At 45.0% G+C, this 19,176-nt stretch overlaps 1 protein-coding gene across 1 annotated transcript in view; it reads right to left on the bottom strand.

Annotated features, from left to right (window-relative positions):
* The window catches only part of CTIF (cap binding complex dependent translation initiation factor), a 207,081-nt gene that overhangs the window by 123,920 nt on the left and 63,985 nt on the right, over positions 1-19,176 (bottom strand). Inside the window, exons 4-5 of the mRNA XM_067316080.1 lie at positions 4,442-4,515; positions 3,382-3,486 (exon numbers count right to left, since the gene is read on the bottom strand). Coding sequence (XP_067172181.1) covers positions 3,382-3,486; positions 4,442-4,515 — 179 coding nt within the window. The remainder of the gene's footprint in view (positions 1-3,381; positions 3,487-4,441; positions 4,516-19,176) is intronic.

The following is a 19,176-nucleotide window of genomic DNA, read 5'->3' as shown; positions in this document are numbered from 1 at the left end:
ATGAAAAAACGGGGAAGAAAAATGTAACTGTAAGTGTTTCTTTTGAACTGCTTCTCATTTACTAGACTCCCCCAAAGCTCCCGTTCTCCTGCTGAGAAAGATGGCAGCAAGCAAGCATAAATTTAAATCACAAACAGGCAAAAAGCAGTACACAACAATCAATACAAATATAAACATAAATTTTGAAACAAGAAAAATTGGTGAGAGAAACCAAGCTGTCAGGACAATTAGCAAGCTTTTATTAGGTCAAGAAATGAAAAAAAAAAATTTCTGAAGATACTATGGGCCTGCTAATAGTTGAACACAGAGAACCTGTTAATGATTCAGAAGAAGGAAAAATCATCAATATATATTGTCTTCTGCATTTATTAAGAATCAGAGCAATCAATTTCTATCCCGCAAGAATGATAAAGTATTTTTCAGTGACAAGATAATGTTAAACAAGATATACTAGACAGCAAATCAGAGACCAGCAGACTGAGGTAACCGGTGTCTGGGAGGTCAAGAACAACTGAGCTTGGTGGAATCACAGTAAATGGGGAGGTCATATATCTCTGGGGAGATCCAAAAAAATCCAGAAAAATGCCATGTGCTAAAGCACCAAACTTGAAAACTGGTAAGCTGAATGGAGGAATTTGTAGTTCAGCCAGCCAGACTGCAGTGCCTGTGAAACCATGGAGAAGTGATGTGGGACTCTACTGAGAGTAACAGAGGGCTGGAATTTAACTAACACCCTACTCTGTTGGAAACCAGGTGTGTTCAACAAGTGACTTTCCATCACAGGTGAAATAGTGACTTCAATTTACAAAGGTTACTGCAAAGATATAATTTATACTGACTGCTGTATGAATGATTAAAAAAATATCTATACTATGCAACTTCAATGACCTGACTAGCTGACAAACCCCGCAAAGTAATCGTCAATTGTCCTCTAATAGGGATGCTTCTATTGCAGTCTTGTTGGGCTCATGTAGCCGGCCAATGCTATTCAGCATTTTTGTCTGTGGTCTAGCAATACGTATAAATGTACGTATTTATACGTATACGGTCTAGCAATACGTATAAAACTGATGCAATTCAGTGAACACTGCGAGAGTGGCTAAAATGAGAACAAGACAATCATCCAGCAATCTTGAGACTGGTGGAACGGGCCTCATCAACACAACTAATTTTGAACCAAAATCAGGTCAAACATCTCGGGACAAAGAACAGCAGCTGCACGTACAGAATGGGAACCGTATTTTAGGAAAAGGCTGTTCTGGAAAGGACGGGTCGCACCGGACACTACCCCAGGGTGAACTTCTGAGGCCAGACTGTGGCATGAAGGCAGTAAATGGAGAGGCAGACGATGAGGAGGATGAAGGCAGCTTTTGTTTAGAGGCTGCACAGCTGAGACTGACACTACAGTACTGCAGATCGCTCCGGCAGTCACATTTCTAAAAGGGGTTTGAGAATTTGCAGAGAGAATGGGAAGAACAAAACTGATACAGTTACATGTCCTACCTTATGCACGGGATCAGCCTAAGGAACCAAATGATCCCTTCCGCACTTAGAGTGTAGAAAACATACTGAACACTGCCCGCTACACCTATTAAATACCGAGGGACATGTCCCTTTTTTTTATTTCCCATGCTATACCCTCTTCCTTTATTTTGGTTTTAATATTATCTTTCCCTGTTTTCTGTTAAATTTTTCATTTCACAGCTAATACGTTAAAAACCCCTACTCAAGCAAGAGGGAAAATGCCTAACTAGCAGCCTTTCTGGAGATTCAGTAAGCTCATTCAGCATGAGTTCAGTGTGGAAAGCTGATGAATGTCCAACAGAGCAAACTTAAAAAGAAAAAACAAAATCTTGTCTCTGTTTCTTCCATTCTAATTGGGGTAACTTATAACTTGTATTAACCACATCCTGAGAGATGAACTGTTTGTGCTGATGGCATATGTTTAACCTAGAAACTTAGAGTTACTCACATTGTTCCAAATATTCTGAAAATTGGTTTATTTACCTGCAGTAAGTCCTTAAAGTGCAGAAGAGCCTTACACAGTCATGTGCTTTGCTTCTTGTTACCTGGCACCGGAGTCTCCTGCACAGTTAAGAAGGTAGATGCCGAACCCTCGGCTGGGGAAGGATCGCAACCAGGAATGAGCCCTGCTAAGTGTATAGCAATCGCCCGCACTTTGGAAAAAACAACTTATTAACAGCTAAATTGCTCTGAGAGAGGATTTCTGTCACTACATATAATACAGTGGCACTGAAAAATCACTTGCAGTTTTCTCAGCCCCTCATTTTATAGCTGTTCTTATTTTTTCCTTCCTCTACAGACAAAAATGACTCGGAAAAAATGGAAAAAAATTTACTCCATTAAATGTAGCTGTGAAATAACTATATTCTTTCTTTAGCAGAGATCTTCAAGGAGTTACATCAAGAATGAGTTGAAACCTTGTGTCATAACTTGGGATAACAGAACAGGTAATACTATCCAGAAGAATAGTGCTGCCAGTGTGTTAAGCTCTAGGACTCGATGAAAAGAAGAGGGAAAAGAGACCTTCTGAACCGAACTAAGATCGCCTCTCAACTTGCAGAATCTGCAGAGAAACTGTGACCCCTCTCTAAGCAACACAGGCGAAGCATTCGGTATACATGGACACATGAACACCACGGTTCGGTGCACCTCAATTCCAGAATGAGACTGTGAAACCTGGGAAATCCAGAAAAGAACCACCAAGATGATAGAGACTGCAAGGACTGACATACAACACAAAAAGAAATGTCAGTGTGCATATACAGCTTGACCAAGCACCACCCAAAGAGGAATCTGGCAATAACATAAAAGCCCCCAGAGGTTTTAATCACCAGGGAAAGGAACCATTTAATGTTTTCACAGTTTTAGGGCTAGGAGATAGTGGGTGGAATTCTGGAAGAAGCACTTTGATCCACACAGATCATTTTGATGCTCTGTTCTTTGCTGAAGTTCTGCTGGAGAGAACAGAAGCTCCATTGCTTACAAAAGTTTTGTCTAGGATCAGCACTAAACCAGGATCTATCCCCCAATATTCAAAGATGTTTGAATCTACAAAATTTAGCTTGAACCCATCATGGTCTAAAACTGAACTCCACCAAGCAATACAAAATACAGTGAACAGTTCTGCTCCTGCCCAGAACTGGATGACAGAGTTAAAAAACCAGACACTTCCATTTCTGATTCAGGAGTTCCCAAAACCCACATGTGACCTAGCACCTCTTTTCCAAGTTCTCTGTATGATCCATGCCACCAAGTTAGTATGCCCACTGTAAGGGAAAAGTTATACATGTTACTGGAGAAATCAACCTCACTATTATTTCTGGGGCTGGAATCCCTCCACACACACAAAACACTCACCCTTCTCTGTCTATGTGAGGCAGCGGGTGTTTGGAGGTGTTTCGGAGCTTCCTGTGAAATTGGGTGAAGTCTAGTTTTTCAGGCTGTAAGTCCCACGTCGCACCACTAGGAGAGAAAAACAGAGAAAGACAAAGAAAGCACCCTACTAATTAAATACAACTGGGCTGAGGAGCAGATGGTACATCTGAGCCTCCAGAGGAGGGGCTGGTGCTTCTGGAGACACTGCTCTCTGCTCCAGAGTACGTGACACAGACCTCCAACCTTTACACTGCTGTGTTATGTTTCATTTTTCAGATTTTTGGAGACGTTGAGCTCCTGTTGCCTGTTCTAAACTTATACTTTCAATGGAGATGTATGATGTAGTTATATACCTTGACAGCTACACTCGCTCTTTAAATCAAGCGGCTTTTGCAACAGGTACTAGTCTAGTCCATGAAATGCAGAGGCTCTGTTCCCTTACGAGCTGCCTGCTGCAACATGCCCTTCATCGTCTGGGGCCTTGGAGCAAATCCCAGGGGAAACGCAACTCCTGCAGGCTCCATGCAGACTCCTGCTGTGCTTCAGGCATGGTGTAGGGAGATGCACACGACTGGATGGAAAGCATATTTCCCTGATTTGAGCTCTCATTGCTTCAGCGGGGCAGCACACTCATTTTTCCAGCGCTGAAACAGCAGCTGAAGAGCTCTTCTCAGCAGCTGCGAAGCAAAACGCACGAGCACACTGCCAATTAATGGAAGAAAAACATCCCCCAAATCTGGGAGCTGTAGCTCAGAGCTGCTTCAGTCTTGCCCATCCAGGCTATCAGACAGCTACAATTAATCATATCAGTAACTTATTCAGATGTCTGGATTGTACTCAGTGGCCTCTCCTAGCACCTGTGATGCTTGAAGCAGGTCGACCATGCTTAGTGCCACGGGCTAAATGGCGAGGAGGAGGAAGAGCAGCGACATGGGCCTGTGCCGCAGTGTTGCCCTGTGTGAGCACCTCCAGGACAACGTGCAGGCAAAGGCTAACGGAGGGCACAGCCCATCTTTTAAAAAACATTTGTTAAACAGCTTACCTGAAGGAGTCAAAGGTATTGGCTGCCCAGATATCTGTGCCCAGCATGTCAAGGGAGCTTTCCTTGTTGCCATTCTAAAAAGAAGGGGGAAAAGTGGTTACTTGTAGGAAGGTGTGAAGCTCTTTCTGGCCGCCGGCCCAGCTCCGCTCTTGCGCGCTAGCCAGGCTCGCCCCGCAGTGAGACAGGCAAGCGCTACAGCTCTGCGGGTGGGCCTCACCATCCCCATGGGGCTTCAGAGGCTCTTTGGGCTTTCTTGTTTTCACTGTCCACTTGAGGAGGGAGGTAACACAGACACATGAGTTTTCGTTAGAACGGTCATAGCCCATGAGCTGAAAGGTTGGCTCACCCGGGGCCACAGCGACATTAGAGTGGTCGGGTGGCTGCACGCAGTGACGTGGCAGATAAAAAGAGGTCTTGGGTGCATAACTATAGCAAGATGCTAGGCCACCCTCCCAGCAACCCAGAGTCCCCTCACTCCCTAAAACAGGGCATTTTGGAGGCAGGGAGTGACACAGTTTCAGCCTTATGGACAGACAGCTGTGGACAACAGAGTAGACAACATAGAGTTTCTGCTCCAACTCAGGCACCATCCTTCTACCCCACCTTCCACAGCCAATGTTGGGACACAAGGCCTACAAGACCCACCAGGGCCCAGCTTCACAGCTGGGCAGGTTTGACATCCTGGCCGTGAAGACACCCAACCTGAGCAAACCACAGAGCTGGTTCTCACCTACAAGGATACAGAAGACCAGTGACGCACGCGGCAGAGCTGCCCGAGGAACCTCTGAACCCCTCTGGAGTTTACCATCGTGCTAATTGCTTTTTCAAAGAGCCCCGGTAGCACGACTCCTCGTTGCTCAAACGAAATCTCACTGTGGGATATAGCAGTGTGTCAGAACTGACGTCGCCACAGCTGTAGCCTTTAAGATCGTAAGAGTCATTGCTAGAAAGCTGCTACACAAAACATTCAAAGGATGATGCTGAGCTTGCTGATACATCTTTTATCTCTTCCCCAGAGGCATTAGCTTTTTACAGGAAGTGTCGAGCTAACTGGAATTAATACTTTGCTTTATTGTCTCATTGCTTCTGCTTGGCCTGAGATCAGCGCGCAACCCCCGTCCAGCCTCCCCACTGAAACGCATCTTGCGAGGGCCTTGCGAGGAACGCTTCTGCCTCAAAGGCAAAATCGCCCTCCGTCCTGCAAAGCCGCTTCCACTGCGTGCATCTCGCATGCTGTTGACAGCCTTAACAGTCAGACAGCGGCACCTCCAGCAGCATCTGACCAACACGCGGAGGACGTGAGAGTCCCGGGCCTTACAAGCCGGCATGTGTCATTTCTGTAACATAAACTGCCAGAACCTCTTGCACTGCCAGCAAATAGGGAAATCTCACTGTTTTAAGGAAAGGAGGTCAAACTCGGCTCCTTTCCACCCCAAGAAACACATGTAGGACTGAGGGGTGTGTTGGATTGGGTTCTGGGGTCTTCATGGAAGTGTGGTCTTGACCAGTTTTCACTACCTTGCTGGTTGAAGGTCTAAGGCTGTACCCAAAGGTACAGTGTTAATTCCTCTGCTTTTCATGTGGATATTTTGGTACACACTAACAAGATGGTTCCTTCCCTGTAAAAACAACAGCACTACAGCATAATCAGATTGGGATTGTGAGAAGCCTCCAATAAACTGCATGCACCCTGAATTAGCATAAATTTTGTGAGGCACCTGCTTCTTTCAAAATTGGCAAACCTGAAGAAGAGCATCTAAAGCAAACACCTTCCCCTGCTTCTCCAGCTTTGCAGCACCTTTACAACCAGCAGCCTACCCAGAGCCGCCCCACAAAAGACATCCTGCCACTTGCACCCTTTGCAAGCAGAAGAGCGGCAAAGAGGTTAAGCATACTGGATTTTGCCAAGATCATTCAAGAAATCAGACCCCACTCAGACCTTTATGGGATGGACACATAAATGCATTAGGAATAAGGAATCCCATGACCCTGTTCCAGCTGCCCACAGCTTGGCCTTGGACTCTTGCATCTTGTACTTCTTCTGAAGATTTTTTTAAACATTTCAGCCCCAATGGTCCCATCAGGGAGAAATGGGGGCAGGAGAATGAGGCTTATGTACGCTCTAATTTCAGAGGGGCATTTCTCTGTGCACTGTCTGTGTAAAGCCTTCACCAGTCCAGGGCCACACAGCAAGATTCTCTGCAAAAGTAATTTTAGGCTGTTTTCAGCCATGGGCACTACCAAAAAAAGCAGGTCTGTCTACTTGCACACTCAACGCCTTAGCAGTGTGGGCCCAAGGAGCCTTTTACTGTCATGCACTGCTATGTTTGTGACAGTTGGTGTCTTTGAAGATCATCTAAGCAATTATAAGCATTAATCTACCGTACTATTGCCGATGGCTGTCCTGAAAGCTGCTGTTTCTAATGCATAAGATACATTTACTGAGTTCAGATATACATAAAATCATAATCATTATCAGCATGAAGATGTATCATCAGCAAAGATTAGTATGAAAAAATGTTCCTTAAGTCCACAAATAGCTTTCCTGAGAGACCACCAATTTTAAATACTACTAATAACTGAAAACTCATCAAAATTTGACCATTTCTTAGTGAAGTCCCATATCACAATTTGCACATGAACTGAGCAATGCTTTTCCAGAGAGAAGGATGTGCCTCTCCAGTGCATACTACAGATGGCCAGATTTGAGAGCTATTCCCAGGACATTAAACAATTTAGGCAACAGATGTTCAAAACACAGTTGCATTGCTCCTTTTTCATTTTGTTTTTTTTCTTTTTTTCTCCTACAAGTGGTCTATGGATTATGACTTTAACGTTCTCGGATCTGCAGGTCAACATATCTCTGTACAGAAACAAACTACCAGAAACACGTAAACCTCTCATGATTAGTTACTGAAGCAGAGCTTTTTAATTCAGGCAAATGTAAGCAAAATTTCTCTCACCAAGGAGAGAAATTCCTTTTCTAAATACTTAGAGGCATTCTCATGCAGTGTAATGAATACAGATGTGCTGGTCTTTAGAGTTATTACCCAAAGAGGAACTACCTCTTCTTGCAGACAGAAGCATTTCTTTGCACAGGGCCTTCCTATGGACATGGTGTATTTTAAGCACCTGTCAATGAGCTACCTACAGTAGGATTTCCCAAGAGGAAAGTATTTAGACTGAGGGAGAAAGTGCAGGACCATGTAACCAGCTACAATGAGGATGAGACAAACCAGCAACACATATATTGAAAAGCCAAGATTTTGGATAGTATGGGAATGGGTTCCTAATGAAACAGGTTGGGTCATAAAATTGTTGACCAATTCAGCTTGGTGCAGGGCTTCTGAGGAGCCTGTTCATAAACCCTCAGACAAATCATGCAGCAAGTAGCCTCCAACGCCCTGCTTTAAATATGTTCAAATCTGGCCTGAAAGCCTCAGGCACTGACACCTCCTAATCCGCAGCATAAGCAGGGGCGGTACAAGCTGTCCCTTGTAATTCCCCAGCGTCTCCTCTACCACAGCTCTAGGTCTGACCTTCACCACCCAACTACCCAGGTGAGCAGAAGCAATTCAGCCCCAGCAGCAATGCAGCCATGCTCTCCCTGCAGAGGCCAGCAAGTAGTGGAAACTGCAGTAATGTTCCCTGGGAAGTGGTATTGAATAATCTCTAAGAACCGGATGGAGACCACAGGAGCTCAGAAGATGGGTCTAAGCTTTTAGCTACTGTTGGATACTCCTACCTGAACTGGACTGCAACTCAACTGGTCTCCTAGACCATCCCTGTTACTTCTGGGAGACAATCAGAATATTAGTTTCACTGCATAAAAAAGGCATCTGGGACAAGTGATAATGCAATCTGTCATTAACATGTGCATCACTATGGTCATTTCAAGACAAATGTCTTCTCAGTCTTAAATGACCAGTCTTTATAATGTTTCTGTCTCAGTTCAGAGGGCATGGAGCGCACTTGCTGCAATGAGAACCAAAGAGAATGGGGCAGCACCTGCTCTTTAGGGCAGCAGCTCTACAGCAGGTACAGAGTACTAACTAGAAAGCTCTCAGTATGGTACTGAGATTTAATAATAATACTTACAAAAAAAGCCAATTCTCAAGTCCGGGGGGGGGGGGGGGAAGCACATATTTAAGAAAAGAAGTTACTTCTTGTCAGTTCCCCCAGGTCTGTAATTATAATAATAATCAGTTTTAACTTGAAGTTCCCAATGACCCAACCCACAGATTTAGATAATAATTTTAATTGAAAAGCGGTTAGGACTGTTGAAAATTAATTAAGCCACTAGGAATGATGATTGAGACACACACTGATGAAAATGTCATAAACACTCAGAAAAATCAGAGTTTCAGTAAAACAGGTCCTACACACACTATGCTTTAAATGCATTTTCATAACCTCAGTCCTCCAGATCCTGTGAGCACACATCCAGGTGAATAAAATCTACATTTACCATTGCTTAACCACTGTGATTGCACAAACAAACATAGGGATAGATGACCACGGCACCAGCGCGTGGACTCTGTACTTATGCATGCAGCTTCAGCAAATTCCCCACATAAAGTAGGCATTTACATGCACGCAGCAGCTTTTCGAAACCCCAGCTCAATGTAACACCAATTTCTCTCACCGTTCCTCATTACCATTCCCTAGCAAATCACGGCAAATGCAAAATCATGCTTTTCATTGCATGACTGCTGCAGCATGTCTAATCACCGAGCTTAGCATTAATATAAAATAACACCAAGGGGTCAGCTGAGTCTTAGCACTGGCCATGGTGTAAACGCAGGAATTACCCTGTGGGATGGGTTACTTTTTCGGTGCGTGTAAATTCTACATTTGCCAAGACTCCCCCACCTAACCTCCTTTGCAACTGCCTATGACCCCTGGCTGCACTTCGCTGGAAAATAGAAAAGAGCACACACAGGTAGAGCTGCCTAAAAAGGCTCTGATTCAAGGTTTTTTTTGTTGTTGAAAAATGCCAATTTATCAAAACTGAAAGCTTCCATGAGAAAAATTCAGCAGTTTTGGCAGGAGACATGGAAGAGGCCCCCAGTCTGAGTTCAAGCAGGGAACTGACCTCAAAACAGATCAAAAGCCAATTCTCCAATTCCCTTTTTCAGGGCAGGAAAGTAATTCCCCGCCTAGTCCCACCGACAGCTCCCATGGAAAGCAGCCAGCTTCAAGGGCACAGTTCAACACCGTGTCTGTGGTGTCCACTCTTCTTAGCTAGTCCCATATATCAGCTTCTAACGAAGACTTGCTGAAAAAAAAATAATTAAAGACATCTCTTAATTTCCCCGAATTAAAGCGCTCCAAGATTTCAAGAAAAAAAATACGAATTTCCTTTGCACTAAGCTAATTGGCTAGGGACTTCTCTCCCAATATTAAAAGCACTCGACACACCTAAGCAGACTCGCGCGTGACCGCCAGCTGCGTTCCTTAGTAGCCAAGTCACGGATGATGCACGAATTCAGTAGCCCTTGTAGGCGCAGTTCATAATTCACACGCACTCACGCCCTACACGTAGACACAGTCGCACACAAGTCACGCTCTTAAGAGGACACCTCCGATGAACAGCAAGCAAAGGACACGACTCCAGCACTCTTCCGCCAGCTCGCCCCACCGTCACTACCAGATATACCTTGGTCGAGCGACTCAACTGGCTGCTTCTCCCGCGGCTGCCAGACCTGGAGCCAGACCCATGCCTGGAGCCCGAGCTAGGCCGGGATCCTGAACTGCCACCGCTGCTGCGATCCCACTCTTCCTGGAAACGACAAACAGCTCGCTTTAGTCAACGCGCACGCAGCCCCGGCCCCGCGCCAGCCCCGGGGGCCGGGAGAGCCGCGGCTCCCGCGCAAGCGCCGGCAGAGCCCGGCCCAAGCCTCCTGGCCCGACGGGGACGGTTTTTGCTTTGCTGTCTTTGAGGCCTTCAGCGTCTCGAGGTCAAATTTTCTCATGTTTACCGACTGCCTAGGGATGATGTTGTGGGAGGCTTAAGGGAAGATAAGATTTGGCTCTTTGGCTTCAGTTTACCAGTCCATAAAGGGAAAATAATACTTACCTCCTTTATGTTCATGAGGATTAATTATGCTCATTCAGCAACCCCACATCTTCAAAAACTGCTTATATCCTTAATCCACCCCCAACCTAAATCAACTCCTCAGGCAGTTTTTCTCTCTGCTGAGACCACAGCTGGACTCCAGCACTTCATACACCTGAATATATTTGGACTTCACCAGCTAAAAGCATTAAACGAGTAACTATTTTAGTCCATCAAAGAGTCGTCCCTCACGTTCTGCCTTTCTTCTCATAGCGCGTGTTATCCTGTCAGAGAACTGGCAGGTTTCTTGTTCAGTCAGCTGCCCACGGGGCAAGAGGAGTCATCAGGAAACCAGAATTACTGATTCCACCAGACATATTTATCCAAACCACCCACACGGCGGCCGGGGAGGAAGGTGGGTTTTGCCAGGGTAAGCGCTTCAAAAGCTTTGCTCAGAGGCTCGGGATAGAGCTTTGAAGTGACCTAAGACGATTTTAGGAAACAGCAATCGCAAAGCACAGAATATTCAACTCTTTCACGTATTCTGAAAACTTGGAAAATAAAAAGGCGAGTATGTGGTTAAGGACTGGTGTAAGAGCTGACCACAATTATATGTATGCAAAGCTTGAGTTTCACAGCTTATTCTAACCCGACTTTCCCAGCTCAAGCCCGGAGATTGCATCAATTTTTATTTACTTAATTAAGCAGCACTTTGTATAAGTGAGACCACATTAGCGCATCTTCCCTGTGGTCTGCGCAGCAAGTGCAGTGCAGTAGAGACATGCACCAGCTGACTCTATCTAAGGTCACGTTACACAGTGGTCCAGCTATGGCAGCGGGCACCATAGCGCAAGTGAAATGTGAGTATTTACCCAGTGCCAGGGATTGAAGGTGAAATACATCAGTATCGAGTTCTCCACGCTCAAAACTAGCAAGCCTCAAGCAAGCTCATACATACTGTGATTGCCATAGCCCCAAATCAGCACTGACTCCGAAGGAGGAGGAGGTTAAGTGGTTTTAAAGTTGTGCACAGATGAAATACGAGGGGTTGTGGCTATTCCCAAGAGATATTACACCAACGGCTCTTCTTCCCCCCTTGCCACAGCGCAATCTAAATCTCCCAATGGCCGAAAAATAGCAAGCGACACAAAGTTAAGGGAACTGTTAAACTGGCATGGAGGAAAAAAATGGATTGGTGCCAATCGTGAGACACAGGGAGGTGGCAGCTTGGGACACCTTGGGGAACAGCATGCCTTGTAAGCATCCTGAGAAGTGAGAACAATTTCATTTGATGTGGGGAAGACACGAGCACATCCTGAAAAGGGGAGAAATGATTCTTCACCAACTAGCAGTTAGAAGGATCGATGATGAATTTACTGTATCGTACATGCTAAGGCCACAGAAAAGAGTATCTTGTCCATCAACGTCAGTGATGGGTAGGTGCAATACACAGGCTACAGAGCCAATCTGGGAGCCTTTCGAACCACCTCTAAAAAGATAGAATCAAATGTACCCGGAGTTGTACTTCTGACACTTCCGAGATAACATTTGGGGATGTATTTGGAAAGCCAGGAAGTACACAGAGGATTTCTTGGGAGTATTTGGAGGAAAAAAAACATTTGTTTTTAAAAGATGTTTCTGCTTCAAATGTGCCTTACACTTTAAAAGAGACATTGAAATTTGAAGGAACCCCACCACTATCACCATTTAAATGGTGGTCGCTTTGCAAAGCGAGCTGAAAAACAATAAATCAAGGGCGTAACATCCCTCAGGAGGCACCACAAAGACAGACCAGTCAAGTCACACACTGAATTTGAGACTCACACCTTGAAATTCTTCTCCACGCTTCTCAGGCATCACAGAATGACAGAAGGGTTGAAATTGGAAGTCACCTCTGGAGATCTCCAACTCCCCTGCTCAAGCAGGGTCACCTAAAGCACATTGCCAAGCCTCATACACACGGCAGCTCCCGGCAGTTTCAAACAGAGTTGGTTATATTTACAAGCATGACTTTTGCTCACGGTGGCATGCAGACTGCCGTGGGGATTCAGGGAGATGACGCTGGAGACCCCGGTCAGGCTAAATCCCTTCACCCTGACTCACACTGCCTGGGCTGCAACTTAGCATGTACCTGCGCAAATAGCAGAGATGCAGCTGGCCAAAATCATATCATGAGAAAGGGGGGGACTGGTTCCACCATACAGCAACATCTGAACTCACTGAGACAAGACAGCGCAAACACTGTGAACCAGTGAGATAAAAATCACAAATACTGCTTTTACTAAATCTGTTTGTCTTCTGGCTCTAATTCATGGTCTGTGGGTCTTTTCACTATTTTATTCCTTATCTTTTGTGTTTTCTATCCTTTCCGCTCTCTCCTAATATTTATATTTTTAAAAATTCCTCTAAAATAGTAATTAAATTAAAAAAAAAAAAAACAAAAACAACCTCCACCAGCATCACTACTACCACCAAAAAAACCTCCAATAAACCCTATGTCAGTCAGTAGCTGGGCTTAACATTAATCACAGGTTCCCTGGTGATCAGATGAAGCACTCTCACACCTCCAGCCAACAGCAAGATTACCTACCAGTCTCCCACATGTTATTTTTGTTAAATTAAGCCAGCAAAGTGAAGAAACAGATCTGATTCGTCTGCAGCTCTGAAAGTAGCTACAGAACTGGTTGTAATGGCAAAAAGTTCTCTGTTCCTTGTCCTTGCCTCACACCAACCCATTCCCCCCATATCCCAGTCCCACCATTCTCTGTTGAGGTGCTCCACAAAAGACCAAGACTCTTCCAGTCTCTTCCAATACCCAAAACAACCCTTAAACTCTTGTTCCCATCTGTTACCTGGGCTCCAGCTACCTTTCTAAATCTACCCTCTCCACCAGGCGGGGACCTCTAAGCCGCACACTGGGCCTCAGAGGGGAACATGGCCCCTCAAGAGAGTGATGGCAAACAGCCGCTTTCATCCATGCAAATCCTTTCGGCCAACTCTGCAACCCCTTGGGAACTGTGAGGCTTGTGCACATTAATGCTGCCAACCACACTCCTTTAGAAACTAGCTGTCAAATCTAACATTTACATTTTAATTAACAATAATAATATGTTTCACTTACATTGCAATTTTCATCTTCACAGTTCTTTGCAGCATGAACTAATTAAGCGTCTTTCCTTTCCCAGCCCAAGAGTTAATTCTTTCTGCTGCTTCAGCGCAGGTTTGAAAATCCCATTCATGGAAAAAGGGGATGATTTCCCCAGATGTTCAGAAATGGAAATACAGTGACCGCCTACGTGGTTGCCCTGACTGAGGGCAAGCACAAAGTTAGCTGTGCTGGGAGAAGTGTAGGCCAAGCACAGCAGTGCCACCAGCCTCAAGCAAGAGAAAGGAATGCTAGAGGACTTCTCAGGACACAAGAGCCTCAAGCTCTGGGTCTGAGATAGTCCCTAGCATTAACGACTGACCCATCATAGCACTTGCAAGGAGCTCCCCAAAATAAGCTGTGGGGAGTCCTCCAAAGGGTTCTGGCTTTCATGCTCACAGAGCAATGACACAAGCCTTCATGCTCCCTTGGATGCCCAGAAGCTGTACAGAAACGACTTCCAAGCCTTGAGCCTTAATCCTGTTAAGAACTGGAGAAGGTAGCTATCATGTAAAGGGTCCTTTTTTAGGTTTCTCCACAGCAGAAACTTTCATGCACCCACTTCCCGCTGCAGCTAAGGCTTCCAGTTATGCAAAATTTTGACACCAGACTCCAAGTATTTCTTTCAACAACTCCCTGCTCTTCTAGATCTATTCAAGAGCAGCTGTTCTTCCATTTTTTCCCACAGATAATAAATAATTGAGAAGACATCTTTCAAGAAAAAGAAGCAAGATTTACCCAAAACATTTTACTAGGGGCAAACTCCCAGCTTCTTTATTCTCAATGCATTACATAAAGTGATAAAAAACTTATAGAAAACTCGCCCACTATAAAAATTCCATGCAGAAGAACCAACCACATACAAAAGAACAAGCAGTTAAGCAAACAGTGCTGAAAAAAACAATTCAGTTTTCTAAGGATTTACGTCTCAAGGTTGAGTGCTTCTTGATGCCTTGAAGTCTAATAAAGGTGCACACACTGCTTCTCTCTCATAGAGGCATGTCTGGATGTGAGGCAAACTCAGCATAAGGCACGAGGATATTTTTCCTATTTATCTCCTTCCTCCCTCCACCTTTTCCCAGAGAAATACTAATGCATTCTCTCTTCCCCATTCTGCCAGCTTTTACAAAAAAAGCTGTGAGGATTTTGTAAACCAGAGCTGCCTATCAGCACCCAGCCTGGAGCCCACCCCACCATCTCCCAAAGCATGGGGTGTAGACGGAGGTCTTTGAGGAAGGGAAGGTGGCTAACTCGCATTTCTCTGTCTCTGGATGAGCTATAAAAATATCTTTTCCTAGACCAATTAGTTCAAATGGGAAAAGCAGACAAGCTTTTGACAAACAAAATCTGCGGGAGATCCCACATACCTGAAATCACGCTCATTTTCCCCAAATATATTATTGGCTAACTAAAGATATGGCCTTTAGCTATCAACTGTCTCATGCCTATGTCCATAGATCCACACGATTACAGCCACGCTCCCTCTGTTGCAAAGAAAACCTCCTCTTAGCCCTCTTTGTTTTGGTTCAGTCTCTGCTACAATTGGTTTTAAAGTTACCTTACTCCACCAGTCCCCTCATCCAGCCACCAGTTCCTGAAACCAGTTTAGAAACCACAACTCAGAGCAGTAAACTGTGTACAATTACATTAGCCCAGCGTTTTGTGGTCTACTCAGCCTCCACCTGATTTCCAGGTTAAAGAAGTTCATTTTGACCTATAAAGCCCTAACTGCTGTTTGCTGTCTGTCCGAATAACTCCTCCCATTAAATAATTCAATGGTGTTACTGCTCAGACCACCCCAAGAAACACTGAGTTTGAATGGGGGGATCAAAAGGCAGGACATTTTTAAGGAGAACTCTATAGTTTGGAAATTTGTGGGGTTTGGGCATTGCATTTGTGAGCACTTACTGCAAAATACATTTTATTCTTGCCCCTCCTGGCCAACAGGCAGGTGAATAAGGCAAAAGCTTATTCTGGAGATGGGAAAGGCCTTGCTAAAGATTGTCTTCTGGTGCTGGTTTGACATAGCTACACTGTTGTTGGTGTTAGCCTTTACCTGATAGATATCTTACATAGGGCCAAATTGTGCCCTTGAGAGACACAGCACAGATGGCACGAACCCTGTGGTTATTTACAAATGTTAATGCCAGAGTTTTTGGGGGGTGGGTGGGATTTTATTCTGCAGTGGAGAAGGTTTTCTTTGAAGGAAGACCCAATATTTTCATTATATGGTTAAAACAACTTAGGTGGGCCCAACAACCTAGTTGGTGCACTACCCACCTACAAATCAAGATAACTAAAATGGTTCTGGCCTGTTCTTGAAACAGGTTAAGACAGTGTGCAGTTGAAACCACAACCTGAAAGAAAACCATGTGGCTGGATTTAGTCCCAACTCATTTATCTCATGGGACTCAGAGTTAGGCTGGCTCTGACTCATTTTTCCAAGACATGCTTCAGAGGGACCTGGCCATCCCCCTTGCTGTGCTATGGAGACTGATCCATCAGGGAAGATGCCATGCATCTAACCCAGAGGCACCAGACGTCAAACAGAGTTTTACAGAAAGAGCTGAACTCCCTCTCTCGTTCTTTACCCAATTTCCCTACTCCTTCCCAACCTGCAGTCTGCTGTAGTACCTGCTCCTTGCTTCAATAACAGCAGAGCAAGAATTGACACAAAACACTTGGAGCACCTCTCCCAGCCTTGTGCAAACACTGCCCATCCTGGAAGCAGCCCAGTGTTCAGAGAAGAAATGCAAGGCTGCACAACCATGTCCCAGCGACCAGTGCCACTTCTACCTCAGCCAGTAGAGCATTGCAACTTCTGCATGGCAGAGATTCACATTTCACTGATGCTTTCTGCATCCATTGGACAGGGGAGAAGTGGGCACAAGAAAACTATAAGACCTGTGGATCTGCGGCTAAACACAATTACCCTTTTTACACAAAGGCCTTGCCATCAGGCACTGGATCCAGCACAGGTGCAGCGCTGTTGCCACTTCATCATCTCAAGGGATGGAGTGCCTTCTCCTTGGTCTCCAACCACAGCCCTGCTCTCTCACTGAGTGCCTGGGCTAATACAGCTCACACAGCCAAGGAGACCACATCATTCTGCCCATTTTACACAAAGGGAAACTGAGGGTGACAAGATCAAACCCTCTGCAGTAAGTCACTGGTGACACCACAGCTTCCTCCATCCTCTGTAAGCAGCAATAGTTCTTCTCAACAGGCAAAGTACTGAACATTTCTCTCCCTGCCTTTAAGACGCCTAAGCAGGACAAGGAGGAGCAGCTTTAAAGCTATGTACATCCACAGAACACCCCTGAAAGCTTCCATGCCTGAAGCAGTCTGAGACAACAACCTAAGAAGACAAAATTTCTTCAAAAGATAAGTAAATAATTCAATGTTCAGAAAGGGCAGAAGGCTGAGTGCCTTGAGAGCAAAGGTCCCCATAGCATTTATCCACCAGCCAAGGACAGCGTGGTGCAGACAGACACAAAAGCCACGAGTTACTTCCACACTCATTCCAGACCCCTCCAAAATCAACTCCTTTCTTTGCAAGCTGCTGCCAAACCTAATTTCAGCACACCCTAGTACACCGACAGCCTGAAACAAGCACAGAGCAAGGCTTTGGAGCAGGAGTTCACATGTGCCCATGCCAGATGGAGACACTGAGCCTGTAATCCACTGGTCATCTTCTACACTACTATCCTCCCTACTCACTATTCTCTATGTATCACCTACACAACATCACAGCAGGCACAGATGTGCCTGTTTTGGACAGCAAAGATCACCTTTAAAGCAATTATGGATGAAGAGTAGAACAAATCTCAGTACCAGGAGAAAGGTCATAAGAACTTAAGAAAAGCCAAGCTAGGACAGACCAAGGGTCCATCTAGCCTATTTCTACCAGTAGTCAGTAGCAGATGTGTATGGAAAGAGCATAAGACCAATGAAAATCATGGTGACCTTTCCGCAGTACACTCTCTTTTGATATATTCATGCCCTAGATTAATATTCACGTGCAGAAAACTAGACACTGTGACGGATCCTAGGGCTTCTGACTGACCAGTCAGCAGAAATCTAAGGACATTTTCTAGAAGAGTAAAGTTGCCATGGGCCACAGTTACTCACTGAGGGCAGTTATACCCTCAGTGTTTTCTCCATCTCCTCGTGTGTGTACATGCTGCTGCAGGTATGTTCTTTCCTTTCTGCAAAGTGGGGTATCTCAAATGAGGAGGAAGATGATTTCCCATATGCAGATCTCATTCGGCTGGGAAGGAGATGTGCGAATACTAATAACCACAGCCAGGAAAATTTCTGAAGATGACACAGATTTGCCAAAATCAAATGCTAGCGTACCATTCCAGACCTCTCCAGCCCTGATTCTAAGTTGCTGTCTGGAGAACATGCAGGACAACATTTCTTGCCTTCTGTGTTAAGGACTGTTTTTTTCTTATTTGGCTTCTGTAAAGGTAGTTATGAAGAGTATAAACCAATCACCAAACAATACAGGGTCCTTCTTAAAGGGTGGTGCTCCTTCAGGAGGTGTATCCCAAACAGGAGTCCCAGAGAAAATTAAATCTTAGCTAAACGATTTGATTTCTTTCTCCGCAGTTCTCTCAGACCATAATTTAACAGGGCAACATACACTACACAGAGAGAATGTTAGACAGGTTAGACGCAGACAGAAAACCAGTAAGCAGCAACTCTGGTTTTCACAGAGTTGCTGTTTGATTGCGGGCAAGTCACTTCACTTTACAAAGATCCACTTTTTTCCGCTGTAAGGCAGGGCTAGACCAACCTATGTTCACTGTCAAAGCCTCAAGGCATCTCCTTGTCTTTCGTTTTCTCTTTTTCTTTCAGATAGGAAAAGGAGGCAACTGCACCACATGTCAGCACCATCTTGTTCCAACAACTCCTAAACTCGGTGGCCAGTCTTGACCAAATCTGGTGGAAAAGTGCAAGTCTCAGAGGCTGAATCTATACTAAAAAAATCACACTTGGTGCTCCCTGTTCCTGAGGCCGACTGACACAGAACAGCTATCCGCAATACTAGTCTCTTACTCTCTGAAACAAGGTGACAACGTGCAATTGCCTGTATCCAAACTGGCCACCGGGCACGGTCCTGGGCTGGAGGAGCTTTTTGGAGAACGGCTATTTGTCTTGGGCTAACAGCATGACAGAAATCAATCTAACAATTTAATGGCACAGATGATCATATTCCAGTGCCTGCAAACATTCCCTGCCACTGCTCAGCTTAGTATTTAATCTAAAATAAATGTAGGCAAAAATATGTGAGCCCTATCTGGTTTCTGAAAGTATTTGGCTGGTTGAAGATGGAGACCCAGACAGTGACCCCCGCTGAGGGACAGGCAGCACGAGGAGCTCCACCGTGTTAGTAGGCGTAGCAGAACCAGAGAGAAGGCTGGCACAGAGAAGGGGAACCTCAAACTGCTACTTTTTGCTGAGCAAGCAAATAATTGCACTTCAGCTCCAAACCCAACAATTTAAACCATGTGGAGGCTGTTTAAC

Source organism: Apteryx mantelli, chromosome Z, assembly GCF_036417845.1.
Source record: "Apteryx mantelli isolate bAptMan1 chromosome Z, bAptMan1.hap1, whole genome shotgun sequence".
Classification (NCBI taxonomy): Eukaryota; Metazoa; Chordata; class Aves; order Apterygiformes; family Apterygidae; genus Apteryx; species Apteryx mantelli.
This window is presented reverse-complemented; position numbering and strand designations above follow the sequence as displayed.